Below are 13,258 nucleotides of genomic sequence, written 5' to 3'. Positions count from 1 at the left end.
ACCAAGCTGCTCTTGATTCTTAATTAGGAGTCCGTAACCAAACCTTGCACAACAGGTGATCTGAATAACCCTCTAATCAGCTCAGGGGATTGTGACATCCAGCTAAAATGAATAGGGAAAAAAAGGGAGAAGAAATATGGATGCAGGATTAACCCTGCTAAGAGATGCAAAGATACATAAAATATCTAAAAAAGAAATGGGCAAAACAACCACAAAATGACTACAAAAAAACTTACCAAAAAAGACACAAAACAATCTCAAAGAACGACAGCCACAAGAATACACAGAATGATATCAAAGAGAATCAAAATGACTACAGACACACAAAAATATCACAAACGGATGAAAAAAGTACAAAAAACAGAAAAAACACACAGATTCAGAACAGCTGCAAAATGACTAAAAAGAGACACAAAAGACTAAGAATAATTGAAGCAAAAAAACAAACAGCCACCAGAACATACAAGATGACATTAAAGAGACACAAAATGACAACAGACACACAGAAAATTAATAAATGCATGCGAAAAACTGCAAAGAGACACATAATAACTACAAAAACAAGAAAGACAACAAGACACAAAATGACAACAAACTGATACAAAATTACCGGAAAAGACACAAAATGATCTATAAGAGAAACAAATCAGCCACAAGAATACACAAAATGATATCCAAGAAACTTTAAATGACTACAAAGATACAAAAATGCAAAAGAACTGCAAAGAGACAAAAAATTATACAAACACACACAAAACTACCACAAAATGACCAAAAAACACTCAAAATGATCTCAAAGATACACAAAACAGCCACAAGAACACACAAGATTACATCAAAGAGACACAAAACAACTACAATGAGACACAAGCAACCACAAAAAGACAAAAATTACCCCAAAGAGACATAAAACCACAAAAGATGCATAACAACTACAAAGAGATGCAAAACAACAGGAAAAAAGACAAAGTCACCACAAAGTCTTTGTGTTTTGCTCCTTTGCAGGAGATGCTCTGGGGCCTTTTGCATATCTGTGCCCACTGTCTCATTATGTTTATAGTGCAATAATACAAAATGTGTGCTGTCTTGTCTAGATGTGAATGTTTCTGTAGACGAACAAGTCAGCATTATCTAATCAGCTACAGAAATGTGTCAATATATCTGTTATTTTCTTCTTTTATTTTGCAAATAAATATTACAAATAACCTCAAGAAACAGAACAATGAGAGAGGATTGGATTTTAGGATTGAGTGGTGACATAAATTAAACTTCTTGCTCTGCTGTATTTTATTCCCTCCAGGCTCCTTCAACCCATTCAGTGATGACCCGCTTCCAGCTTACCCCAAGAAGCAACTCATTCTCAAGATCATTAGCGGACAGCAGTTGCCTAAACCACCAGACTCCATGCTGGGGGACCGTGGAGAGGTATAAAACACACCAAATACACACACTGTGTGCTCACATTCTCCATCTGTCTTTTTCACACACAAAAAAACACACACGAATGCACACTATTATGTTCAGCTACTCAGAAATATCCAACTTACTCTCAGCAGAAATATTTTCTGCATGACAATATGAATTATAATAATGTTTTTCTTGCACTTTCTTTCAGATTATCGATCCATTCGTTGAAGTGGAGATCATCGGTCTGCCAGTTGACTGCTGCAAGGAACAGACACGAGTTGTTGATGACAATGGTTAGAAACTGTGCCACAAAAACAATATACATTCACTGAACCACTGAAGAATGTTTAAACCAAGCGGCAACCTCTGAGGCTGAAAAATGAAGCCAATTTGGAAGTGCTGAAAACTGCAGTTCATCGAATGGCCACTTAAGCCTGGCTCCAAAACAGAGTAAATCCATCATCAAAAATATCACACTACCTGCTCAGAACTGAACAGCAGACAGATACAGTTAGAGACTTTATGGTAGACATAGTGGAGCGTTCAGCAGCTAAAGACAAAAAAAGTGGGTGGACACCAACAATGGAGCTAAAACAGAGGGAATATTGGACTTAGGCAATGTGGCCAGAAACATGAGTCCAATGAATGCTAATGTCCATAAATGCTGTAAAAGGAAGCAACTCTTTGCCAACAGGTTTGCCATTTCAGCGTATGATGTTGTGCTCACAAATTAATCAAATCAAACCAGGCCTGCACAGTTTAGATAAACAGTAATAGAGAAGATCAGATTTCTTAAATTGAACATTTTAGAGTCCCTGTATTTTCAAAAAAGGCTCAATAAAGACATTTTGACATGTCACAGCGGAAAAAGCACAGTTATAAATCAATAAATGAATCATGGTTTAATTTCATTTATCTGCTTCTGAATAGAACTGAGCTATTGTTAATGTTATTAGTCACGTCTGAGATTTCTTGCTATTGAAGTCAAAATGTCTCCTGTGAAAAAGGCCTGTTGATGAAACATTTTTATTGATCCAATTCATAAGATCCAATTTATTGAGGTACCTGTGCCCATATAGCGTAGATCATAATCTGAGATACAGGCCAAGCCCACTGTTGACAGTTTTACAGTATAGATAAAAAATATCTTGTCCAATCTAATCCAGCTGCTAGGGCTCTGATACTTTGCAATGACCTTACCAAGGATTGGATAAATATGTCAGCCACACTTTTACCTCTGAAAAGTGGGACATATACTATATGGATTTTAAACCTCACATACTATAGATGAGGGTTGTTCAATCACAAATTGAATTGGGCTAGATTAAAAAAAAAAAATAGCTTTTGGTAATGACAAACTTTAAACAACTGCAAGTGAATGTAGTTTAAAAAAAAAACCCAAAACAATGTTTATCTTTTTTTCTTTTTGGAAATAAAAAAGTCACCCACCTGACAGGCAAATTACAAAGTGCAGAAAAACGATAAAAAAGAACTACACACTGGTGATATTCTTTCTCAGCAAGTATTTCCCTTCCTCCCGAAGATTTTCTTTGAGGTCAAGGAACAGTGTTGTATAGGACGGATTTTTTATTTTGAATATTCGACTGTAGCCCAGATACTAAGCGTGGTCAAAGTGTCACATGAGAAAACATTGCCTTGTGAAAGATACTATTGGCTGTGTCATATACCCAACTTTACATCCTGCTGATCAGTCCTGCAAATGTGTTACTTAACAGAGATTAGAAGGAAACGTTTGCTACTTCCAGACACTATATGACATTTATGTGTGACATTACGCTGGTATAGCAGATTTGTATGCTGGACCTCTCAGAGGTTGCTTCTGTGAGAATGTAGCTTGTGAGCTGCCAATTGAATAAGCCTGATGCAAAATATACTGTATATAGAGAACCCCAGTAATGAGTCATAAAAACTAAATTAGACTACAGAACGTCATCGTGCCGAACCCCGCCAAACACCCACACTACTCTACAGTCTCATTGTGGTGGAAACGGGACGGTAATGTAGTTCGTTTTAGCCCAGCATTAGTTTTTTTTTTTTACCTCTAGTGATTGCATTTAGGCTTCAAAAATCCTAAAAGTGGTGTTCATTTGTGAAGATTATCTTGCTGAACAAAACATATTGGAATCATAAATGTTTGTTTACCATACAGCTTATGTTCTACAATGATCCAAAATCCATTGGAAAAATCCAATTGGCAACCAGGGCGATGTTAGCTTCTGGTCTGGCCTACAGAAAAACTTCATCCGAGGGGCACTCTATATGGCACACAAACAAAAGCAAATGATGTCATCTCATCTCTGTTTCTCTTAGCTTCTGATAATTAGTGATATCATTAAAATACAGATGAATTAAGAAAAGGATGAACAAAGAGAAGCTTCTCGGCAACAAGGCACCAGGTGTGGATGAGATTCGCCCTGAGATGCTTAAGGCTCTGGACATTTTTGGGCTGTCTTGGCTAACACGCCTTTACAGTGTCGCATGGAGGTCGGGTACAGTGCCTGTGTAGTGGCAGGAAAGTGGAGAGTGTGCTCCAATTATCGGGGTATCACACTGCTCAGCCTTCCTTGGAAAGTTTACCACAGGATGCCGGAAAGGAGGCTTCGACCGATTGTCGAACCCCAGATTAAGGAGGAACAATGCGGGTTCCGTCCTGGTCATGGAACAATGGATCAGCTCTTTACCCTTGAGAGGCTGCTTGTTCACGAGTGAGGGTAGAATGGAGCGTGAGAATGGACAGGTGGTTTGAAAAGGCAACTGCAGTGATGCGGGCACTCCACTGGACTGTTGTGGTGAAGAAGGAGATGAGCCAGAAAGGCAAAGCTCTCGATTTATCAGTTCATCTATGTTTCGTCCCTCACCTAGTGTCATGAGCTCTGGGTAGTAACCAAAAGAATGAGATCACGGATACAAGCGGCCAAAATGAGTTTCCTTAGAGATAGGGTTAGGAGCTCGGGCATCCAGGAGGAGCTTGGAGTAGAGCTGCTGCTCCTTCGTGTCGAAAGGGGCATGTTGAGTTGATTTGGGCATCTGATCAGGATGCCTCCGGGGCGCCTCCCATCGGAGGTGTTCCGAGCACCTCCTACTGGTAGGAGGCCCCGGGGGAGACCCAGAACATGCTGGAGGGATTACATATCTCATCTGACCTGGGAATGCCTTGGGGTCCCCCAGGACGAGTTGGAAAGCGTTGCTGGGGAGAGGGACGTCTGGAATGTTCTGCTCCGCCTGTAGGCCCCAGATAAGCATTAGAAAATGGATGGATGGATGGCTGGATGGATAAATAAAGAGATGAATAAAATGCTGTAGCCATAGATGCTGCATTTGACTTTGAGCTATGGAGCACTACTGGGATCAAATGTCAGAATAATTAATCAGAGGCATAAAGGAAGCAGAAAGAAGGGGTCTGCTTGGTAGCATCCCTAACTCATCCCCAGATGAGAACACCTGGTGGGGGGGCTCCTCTGAGAAAGGCTGTGGAGCTCAGAGCTCAACAGTACTTTAAGAGTATGCAGGACATTGATCCAAGAAATACATAATTTGTCACATCACTACCACCAACTTTTTCTGTCCTTGTTTTTTGCTCTACTTGTCTATATATGCTTTAATGATGTAATAATATTGGTATATGTGTGTGTTTTTCTTAGGTTTTAACCCAGTATGGGAGGAGACTCTGTCCTTTACACTTCACATGGCTGAGGTGGTTTTGGTGCGTTTCCTTGTCTGGGACCATGACCCAATTGGGCGGGACTTTATTGGTCAACGGACTGTTGCCTTCAGCAGCCTGATGCCTGGTCTGTACAGAATTCCTCAGTGTTTTAAGCTGTATTTGATTAAAAAAGGAACTTGTGTAATGACATGAACTTAAAAGAGGGCACAGTTTGTCACTGCCAGTTACAATCATTAACTCTGCTATTTAACACAAACAGACAGACAGACAGACTAAATCACACTTAAACACATAATTTCCCCTATGGCTTTGGCAGTGGTTATGGGGCACATTATCTTGTGTCTAGTGAACCATGATTTGTTTGATTTGTATAGTAAAAGACCTGTGGCTTGGTGGGTTATTTTTGTTGTTTACATCCATCAGAGTTGTCCCTGAACTCATGATGCCCTCTCCTCAGGCACCAGTCTGATGACAGCTGATGTCTTTCTTTGACTCACTCCATCGCTCACTTGCTCTGGCTCAAATGCTTTCTCCCTTTGTCTCCAACAACAGGTTACAGGCATGTTTACTTGGAGGGGCTGACTGAGGCTTCCATCTTTGTCCATGTGTCAGTGCATGATGTCTATGGAAAGGTAAGTGCTGTATCGTGCTGGTATTTATTATTACCCCTGTGACCCTCTTTTGTCAAAGAAGGAAAATGTGTTTCCCTCAACACATCAATCCATTTAAGCTCAATCCTTTGTCTTTCTAGTGGAGCCCTCTAGTCCTGAACCCCAGCTTTACCATAATGCACTTTCTAGGATCTAACAAGGTATCCTGGTGCTCTGAGGATCTATGTGGTGCTGCATGAAACAGCAATGCATGATGCAAAAGTACAGTTTGTGTTTGGCCAAATCTCCAGTGACTTGTTTGTGTGTGACATCAAACCACTGAGTCACACAGTTTGCTAACAAGGTCATTTTTAATTCAAAACCAGCAGCAACAGCAAGCATTTTTTTCAAACTGTGGTTGTCTCATTTTCAACAAAGACGGAATAATTTGCAGTGTAAACATGCATGTATAATCCTTAATGGCTTCTTGCATATTGTGTGCTGTGGTGACTTAAGGAGTAAGGGTGCCATCTATAGGCAATGCAATGAAAAGCATGCATTTGTTAACATTTGCTGAATGTACTGAAGTATGTGGCATATGTTTTAATTGTTTTCATAAATATTAACACATTCAAACTGCAATTTGTGGAACAAGTTGTGTTCAGTCCATGTTCACAGTGAACTTTGGTTGATATTTTGTTTCTGAGAAGCACATTTGCTCTCCTCTTTCTTGATATTGTTTGTCCCCTTCTTATTTTGTCCCTGTTCTGTTCCCTCTGCCCTCAGGGTAATCAGCTGCGAGGTATCCGTGGTTTGTTTAATCGTTCTTCCAAGTCCTCAGTGGATACAAACTCCACTGGCCTTCGGAAACGCTCTATCAGTGATCATCTTCTGCGGCGCACAGCCAGTGCCCCAGCAAAGGGAAGGAAGAAGACCAAGATGGCACTATCAGAGTCTGTGGCTTCGATATCAGACCAAAAGAATGGCACAAATGCAGGAGCAGGAGCAGGAGCAGGAGGGGAGGGTGTGTCTGCGAAGCAAGGAGGTGTGGAGAAGCGTTACCAGCCACGAGGCCCCCTCACCCACAGACCTATCTCCATGCCCTTAGACAGGCTTCTGCAAGGGCAGCTGTCTCTCTGCTCCCCAGAAAAGGAACAACAGCATGAAATGGGCTCAGACACTGTCATCGGTGGGTATTTTCCTTTCATCATCCAAATAATTGTCAAATAATTCAGTATATTTTAGAATTATGCGAATTTGTCGGAAATCGTTTCAATTCTAGTTTAAGAGATTTGTAAGATTCAGGATTTATTATCCAACAGGCTGAATCACCATGACATCATGCTAACAACAACAATCACTTCTGGGTAGACAACTGGCAATTGTCTGATCGTATTACAGAGGGTTTTTTCAACCCGTTAGCATCACCAGTACCAACTGAACTAACTTACTGACCAGCTGTTCACTTTAACAGTAACACAGCGACAATGTAGGTGGCCACGCTTGGCCGTTTCTTTTTTTAACTTTGGCGCTCACAGTATGAACATAGCATGAGCACTACTTCAACAGCAACATGGTGACAATGTAATGTTAGTTGGCATTGCTTGGCCATTCTGTAACCTTGTTGCTCGTAGTATGAAGTTAGCATATCATGTTTGAACAAAGTCATAGTATCTTTGTTTCAACTAATATGGTTGTTAATTAAACCGTGTTGACTCCCTAGACTCATTGCTCAACAGTAACGTTAAGTAGCTTAACCTTAGCCTAACACAACGCCAGCAACCTCAAATACGTTGTTTCTTTGATAACTGAAAATAAAATTAGACATGAAGCTTACTTGTCACAAAATGCTTCCCAAAAATTAGATTATGGGGACTGGACTGATAGGTTTCTAAACTCCTGGCACTGTAACGCCTGGTCTTTTTTGACAGACACAAGCCATTGGTCTATCTAAGGTCACCTCTCTTTTAAGACGCTAAGTCCAGAGCTACCTTTGAGCATCTTTCTCTTCGCAGATGAAAGATGAACCTGAATCTTTCTCCACCCTTTATTGTTACCCGACACCCCCTTACACAACAAGACTTAACCATTTTCCCAGCTGTTCCTCGCCCCTGTTTGCTCAGTGCAGTTAAGTTGTATGTACATGATGCAGGGGTTTTCTACCCAGAGGTTATTGTAAACAAACAATGTGATTCAGTCTATTTAATACTTACACAAAAAAGTTATGCTTTGCTATTCATGTGATTCAAACTGCAGGGCAAAAGTGCTTCTTTCTTTGTACTAAAATGCTTTGAGTAGACATGTCTTTAGGGTTAGAGTTAGTAGCCTTTTGCATTGACTTTTTTTGCACATTGATTATGTAAGATGTTAATTTTTCTGATTTCTCTATTTTGCTTTACTTATCCTGCCACAACTGTCTAAAACTCATGTACAGTAACCATGTAAACTGACATACTACGGCCTACTCTCCATGATACCTTAACATGCCTTTTCTGTCCCATCTTCATTTGTTGTGCTTCTTTATAGTAGAGAACTGACTAGGATTTTCCTGCAGGTAATCCAAAATACCTATTGTCTGAAGGTTGCATCGTCTAAAAACATACCAATTGCGTCCACCCAGTGTATTTTGTTTGAAAGTGGTCTGAGAAATATATTGCTGTATCATCTGATCCCATTCAACCTATTCAGTCCCATTTGACCATGTCTTTCCTGATCGGATGTCCGCAAACATGGATTCTACCTTTGTTTTAACCTCCACAGACTCATTTTCCAGCTTCCCCTTCACAGTTGTACTTGGTGATCCATTTGTCTGTGTATTGCTATTGCCTTGTATTGGCTGGACTGTTAATTGTTGTCATTTTATTGTTGGTTGGCTTGGTGTTCTACATTGAATAGTATTTATAAGCCCATCTTTATTAATCTTTTTTGTTGAATTATTTGTGTTCACAGGAGGTTTTCCCTTCAACAGGCCCAGGTCTTCCTCTTTGGACCCTTTCATCGAATCCTCAATCTCAACTAAACCAAACATCTCTTCCTCTTCGAAGACATACATCAACAGACATAAAGAATTTGACCAAACAGAGGAAGCCTCTTATCTAGTTATTGGCAGAGGAGAAGTGAGAAAGGAAGAAGAGTATGTTAATTACCAATCAGAAGACAATGAAATCAACAGATCAAAGGTTGTCTCAATAGGAACTGAGAAAAGGTGTTTTGTCTCACCTTCCAAGAACACTCAGACAAGATCAGATAAACCAGAAACTTCATCAAATAGCACAACATTCACAGTTGCACCTTCAGTCTCCTCCTCCTCCTCCTCCTCTGCCCCCTCATCTTTGCCTCCTCTTTCTCCTGTCAGTATAGATTGTGATCTGAAGAGTCCCAGCTCTTTGCATGACAGCACCATCTCCAGACTTATTGATGAGGTGTCCATAGGCAATGAGCAAGACACATGTGGCTCTATTTCTGCTCTGATTGGTCAGTTTGAAAGCACTGTTGAGCAAAATGATTCACACACATATCCTGATCATACCCCTTTCTGTCACTCAAACTTCAGGCCTACCACCCCTAAAGCACTGCAAGATTTGAGGTCTCCTCTGAAGACCAATACCACACCGACTAACAAGAAACACCCAATAAGTCCCCAAAAAGTAGCTCAAAAAATAAATCATGAAATTGATTCACTGCACAAGATTTTCCAGGCAGATACACCCACCCCAGCTCTCATTTCCAGCCCAGAAACTTCTGAGCTTGAGGAGGTCTATACCATTCTGGATGAGGAGGTGCTGTTGCCTGTATCAGTGTACAACCTGAGGAAACAAACAGTCCATGTTCAGGCAGATACCATGGAGAACACACCCTCAAACAGCTTGGGAGCCTCTCCAGCAAAGATGGCCCAGGGTTTAGGGAAAGGGCACAGTGTGGGCTGGGAAGATATGAACAGAAATAGGGGTGGAAATGAAGAAATTGAGGAGGCAGAGGAAAGTGTATATGAGGAAGTGTATGACCCCCCAGCACTAGTACCAGCGATAGAGCAGGGTACTTCTAAAAGCTACATGGAGTCCTCTGTTAACAAGGACTGTTTCCAGTTTCTCCATGACTCAGCTGCAAATACTTTTGCAGAAGTGGAGATAAATGTGGATGAGGATCCACTGGAGATGATGATTACATCGCCGAGACATGGCAGCCAGTGGGAGGGACTCACAAGTCCAACCAAACGGCATGCTATTTACCAAAACCATGACTCCAATCCCAACTACTCCCAACAAAAACAGCCCTTGCCATATCGTGATCCTCAGAAGCAATACACGTCACATGCATTTTCACAGTGTCCCTCCCCAATGAATCAACCTTCCTATCAGCTGCCAAATCACTACCACCATCAGAACAACTCCCAGCCTTCTCCTTTCAAAAGACCCAGCACCTCTAGACCATCCAACCCTAGCCCATTGCATCAGAACAGCTACCCTGTTCCTCTGAGCAATGCAGAAGCCTTTCACAACAGCAGAGACTACAGTAGTTCCTACACACAACAGAGAAGCTACAGTGGCAGCCAGATCCTAAAGAGTTCTCAGCAAGATAAGTTAGGGTACAAACACATGGAGAGGGAGCAAGTAAGGTGCTTCCATAATGGTTTCACTTCTTCTGAAAGCCTCCCTGGCCAATGGGCTGCGTCTTCAAACATCAGTAGAGACAGAGGTCTATATTCCCCTTCTTCAGACAGCGATGCATTGTACAGCCACCTAGACTATGACTGCGGTACAACCTTATCAGACTCTCCAGCCCTTCGAAATGCTCAGCCTCACTGCCAGAGTCAAACACAAACACACACCCAGACTCATTCACAGAACCAGAAGGAGTCCCTTGTCACTCGAAGGCAACAGTCGCAACCTGAATCCAGAGATCTTCTGCACTCAAATTTAGTCCCTTTATCAACTCGACCCCACTCTGGTACCATAGAATCTACTGTCCCCAGCCCATGTAAGTCCAAGTCTCTGGGAGACCTGACCTCTGAAGACATATCATGCAATTTCCAGAGCAAATACCACATTATTAGTCGCAGTTTCATCACTCCGCACATGAAGAAGCAAAAGAGGATGGGCACCATGGGGGATGTAACTTTTCAATCACAGTCTTGTGATCCTCTCACAGAACAGCTACGTAAGCTGGTGAGTCTAGAGGGGGATGACAGTGACAGACCCCAGTTTGCTCAATTGCGTCAGGAAACTAAATCCCCACTTTCACAGCCACAAGCAAGTGTAAGTGCAAGTGTAGCGCCTCTTGTTTCCAGGGATGTAGATGATTCCCCTCCGCTTCTTACACGGCGCCTATCTTCTCGGAGCCAGAGCAGAGTGCGTCACATCAACAGCCGTGCCCGCGAAAGACAGCAAGAGGCTCTAAAGCCTCGGGCAGGTGTGGTGATCAATAGTACTGCCAGCATTGGTGGGGTGGTATTGAGGAGTAAACCAGCCTCACAGAACCCACCAGCTAACAGACACTCAACTGGTTCTTACATAGCAGGCTACCTTGGTCATCTGGAAGACAGGGGACTTCCCGAAGGAGCTTGTACATCATTACGGTGTGGAAATGGGGATCATAATGGAGATCGGTACTATACAGATGACTCTCTTCCACCTGCGGACTTCAACCATTCTGCGTCAGAGCCTGAGGTGTACTTTTTGCTCAGACTTTAGCTCTGACCATAGTGTAATGTGAGATTATTGACCAAGCAGTGACTCTTGATGATGTTCAGTTGCACCAAAAGCCAGAAGATCAAGGAAATAAATTCTTGCCATTGTTTGTTTCCATGTTCACAGACCAGTCGGTTTCACTTCAATCAAACTTATTCTGGGCTATTTCTAGAGAAAGCTGTAGTCTGTACAATGTAAGTGAAACATGACATATAATCCATGGTTGGAATTGACAGCATGAATTTCCTGTTTGAAATGTCCACTATTCAATAGTGAATGGTCTTTATAGTCTGACAATGTATTGTCTATTCTGCTTAATGTGTAAATGTACTTGGGAACTTTAATTCCCTACAAATGGCTTCTTAGACTGATTGTACAGATACTTGCTATCTATGTCCCTGTGATTTATTGTCCAAACTGTGTACATTGACTAAGCAAAAAAAAAAAAAAAAAAGAAAAAAGAAAAAAGAATTGGGTTATAAAAAGAGAGGGAATGTCTTTCTTTGTATCATTTGAATGTGTTGTATTAGCAAACTGCTTCTTTTAATAGATGGGATTCATCTTCTCAAAGATCAAATATAAGTCTTCCTTCTATTTTCAGTGATATTTCTTTATCTGTCATGTGTAAATACTCCTGTCCTTGTTTTTAATCTGGTTTTAGTTGAGAACCAATTCTAACTGTACATTTATGTTTGTGCATGTTACCTGTGAACATGTCAAGCATGACTATGCACCAGTTTATACAATAGATGTTGCATCACCCAACAACATTTGCACAGAACAAATAGTTGCATTGGATACAACAGAGGACATAGGCTTGTTTGTATTAGGTGCAGTACAGTACATAGACTTCTGTGCTTGGACTTGCTCTCTATGATTTGTAAAATTTGAAAACATGATTGCAAAATTTGAGTGATTTGGAGTTTAAAGGTTTTTATTTTTATAATTGCTTTAATACAGACTGCAAAAATAATCTCCTGTTGGCTATGGTTGTTTTATTTTATATAACTTGATGGGATGAATAATCAGAGTGACAACTACACAGGGCCAGGCTGAGGAGGGGAGGGTGGCAGGGCAGTATTTTATTTTATTTTTCAATTGTTTCAGTGTTACACCATCCTTTTTTCTTTGTATTGTAGCTCATCGAAGAGCATTTTCCTACCAATGCAATAAAAATATTTAAATATTTGATTTAAACAAATTCATTGTTTTTTTTTGTTTGTCTTTTCTGTTTTGCTCAAAATGCAACACAGAACACACAAAAAATTAATCAAGAATGGAGCTCAAGCTCAAAATCAAATTATTGTAAGTCACAAACAGCTTCATCTTTCCCCATATGCCACCTTAAACATAATGGGATGTAATTGCTTGTGAAATGACCGTGTAATAGAGCTGACAAATGGCACACCTGTCGCTCTGGGCAAACAATTCCCAATACTGGTTCCAGCAACTGCTGCACATTGTTAAGTTTTATGGATCAATTGCAGTACAACATTCCTTAGAAATCAAAGAGGAAAGGAGACATAAAGTCGGATGATTTCTTTGATGTGATCTCTACTTTTCAACTGATTGAGATAAAAGATAAGCAGCCTCCTAAAACGTCTCACTTGCTAATCTCAGGTCATTTGAATTACATCATACAGTATTGTATCCACAGGAAACATACTATACACACATACACACACGCAGCCCACAACTTCATAAACACTAATCACTTGCAAGCATGTGATTGTTTTTCCACTATCACTCTAGAGAGGAATAATTTTGGCTAGAGTGCCGCTTGTGTCATCAGTTTTACTCCCATGCAAAATGCTTTACATCTGCTATAAATATTCACATCAACACTTCACTTGTGCGGAGTGGGGAGGTAACTGTGTTTTAGTCAAGAT

General features: G+C 40.9%; 1 protein-coding gene across 1 annotated transcript in view; it reads left to right on the top strand.

The window, feature by feature from the left end:
* plch1 (phospholipase C, eta 1) overlaps positions 1 to 11,487 on the top strand; it is a 57,248-nt gene extending 45,761 nt beyond the window's left edge. The window contains exons 17-23 of the mRNA XM_042486969.1: positions 1,301 to 1,425; positions 1,616 to 1,700; positions 5,070 to 5,216; positions 5,645 to 5,724; positions 5,844 to 5,903; positions 6,469 to 6,871; positions 8,632 to 11,487. Of these exons, the coding sequence (XP_042342903.1) occupies positions 1,301 to 1,425; positions 1,616 to 1,700; positions 5,070 to 5,216; positions 5,645 to 5,724; positions 5,844 to 5,903; positions 6,469 to 6,871; positions 8,632 to 11,372 (3,641 nt within the window). The 3' untranslated portion in view covers positions 11,373 to 11,487. The remainder of the gene's footprint in view (positions 1 to 1,300; positions 1,426 to 1,615; positions 1,701 to 5,069; positions 5,217 to 5,644; positions 5,725 to 5,843; positions 5,904 to 6,468; positions 6,872 to 8,631) is intronic.
* Positions 11,488 to 13,258: the final 1,771 nt, after the last annotated feature.

Source organism: Plectropomus leopardus, chromosome 5 (assembly GCF_008729295.1).
Source record: "Plectropomus leopardus isolate mb chromosome 5, YSFRI_Pleo_2.0, whole genome shotgun sequence".
In the NCBI taxonomy this organism is placed as follows: domain Eukaryota; kingdom Metazoa; phylum Chordata; class Actinopteri; order Perciformes; family Serranidae; genus Plectropomus; species Plectropomus leopardus.
The sequence above is the reverse complement of the archived record's forward strand: the minus strand, read 5'-3'. Positions and strand labels throughout refer to the sequence as shown.